The 1,769-nt window shown below is 56.8% G+C and overlaps 1 protein-coding gene across 1 annotated transcript; it reads right to left on the bottom strand.

The window, feature by feature from the left end:
- Positions 1 to 396: 396 nt before the first annotated feature.
- LOC114106640 (late cornified envelope protein 3D-like) lies at positions 397 to 696 on the bottom strand. The gene has a single exon (XM_027953676.2). The coding sequence runs from the start codon at positions 694 to 696 to the stop codon at positions 397 to 399; it is 300 nt and encodes a 99-aa protein (XP_027809477.2).
- Positions 697 to 1,769: the final 1,073 nt, after the last annotated feature.

Raw genomic sequence — 1,769 nt, 5'->3', positions numbered from 1 at the left:
CGTGTCCCTTATCTTCCTGTGCCTTCAGAGGAGTTAGAGTTGCTGCTGTTCTGCTCTAGAGACAAGGCCTGATCCCCATGTAAGGCTGTGCCGGCTGGAGGGTCAGAGCAGAGGCCACATCAGAGTCAGAGAGAACCCAGAGATGCTGAGAAGACAAATCTTTATTTTTTCACAGGGTCAGGTGTAGGGAGTGAAAACTGATCAGGCCGATGTGGCTAGGCCTGGAAGATACCAGGTGGGCAACCTGTCAGGAACTGGAGAAGAGACCCGAGAGTCACTAGGAAAAGCCCAGAGCTCAAGGCTAGAGGAGATTGGAGTATTGCAGCACAGCAGGTGGGGACAGTCCTTGAACACTGTTTTTCTTAAATTTTCTTTTCTCAACTGCAACTGCCCAGGTCAGCAACAGCCTCCAGAGCTGTGGCCACAGCCAGGGCCCCCAGACTGCTGACCGCTGCCACCATCACAGGAGTCGGAGCTCTGGCGACGGCATCGGTGGGACCTGTGGTGCCTGTGGTGGCTCAGGAAGCAGCCACCCTCAGAGCTGTGGCCAGCGCAGCCCCCGGAGCTTGCAGCACATCCAGAGGCCGCAGGCGGACACTGTGCTGGGCTCTTGGGGGGGCACTTGGGTGAGGGGCACTTGGGTGAAGGGCACTTGGGAGGGGGCTGGCACTGCTGCTGGTTCTGCTGGAAGGACATCTCCACGGGAGTCAGCGAGCCTGCATGGACCAAAGACAAGGTCAGTGTAAAGCTCTGGGCCACTCCTCCCCTGGGACCGGCTGTGTAAACCCTGGCTCTTCAGGCCCTCTGCCTCCTGGGCTGTGGCTGCAGGAAGGAAAATGGAGAGCCATCTCCATCCTCTGACCTGGAGGACCTCCCGTCCTTCCCCTTGCCCTGCTTCCAGAGGAGAATGCTGGGACGCCCCGAGTCCCACCCCCTCTGTCCTCACAGAAACACCAGCACATGCATTCATTGGCTGGTGACTCCAGAGTCCCTGTGGGCACATGTGGTCTCTCAAGAAGGACCAGAGCGGGGAGGACCTGAGAGCCAGGACTCTAACTTCCCTCAGAGGTTCTGTGCTCTCTGACCCCTGACCTGTCCCCCGAGGCCCTCCAAGGCCCGCCCTGTTCCTCCACCTCCGCTTCCCTCCTCTGCACTGGAGACTGTGCTTGTCCCTCCACCCCCTCTCCTGGATGAGGGTGGCCTCCTGCTGGACACTCACCAGATGCAGCAGAGGCAGGAGCAGGAGGAGGCTGAGCCTGGAGCAGCTGTGGATGGGGAGCCCAGGGCAGCAGCCCTTTTATCCAGTGCAGGGTGGTGATGCACAGCCTGAGCACGCGGCTGCTTTCACAACCCGGGGACCAACCACTCCCATCCAGGTCCACCGTCTTCCTTCCTTCCTTCCTTCCTTCCAGGACCTTGACAAGAGGGAACGAGGAAATCTGGGTGAGCGCTTTTCATGCGTGTTGAGGCCCCGCCATTACTCCTTCTTTCATGCATTCAGCTCGTATTCTTTAGCTTGGCTTCTGTGCCTTGTATTTTTTTGCTGGACAGTGAGAATGGAGATGTATATGACACATTTCCTGACCAAGAGCATTTCAAGTTTAACTGGACTGACAGAGATTACACCTGTTTGTCTGATATCATGTGATTCTTCCTGCAATACAAATGTCCCTGTTGCTCTGTGTATTCCCAAGAGAGAACGATTTGTTCACATGCAATTGGCGTCTGATTCTTGGGGAAGTTGGGTGATTTGAGACCATTAGCCCCTG

Source organism: Marmota flaviventris, chromosome 10 (assembly GCF_047511675.1).
Source record: "Marmota flaviventris isolate mMarFla1 chromosome 10, mMarFla1.hap1, whole genome shotgun sequence".
Classification (NCBI taxonomy): Eukaryota; Metazoa; Chordata; class Mammalia; order Rodentia; family Sciuridae; genus Marmota; species Marmota flaviventris.
Note: the sequence above shows the minus strand (reverse complement) of the source record. Positions and strands in the feature narration are given on the sequence as shown.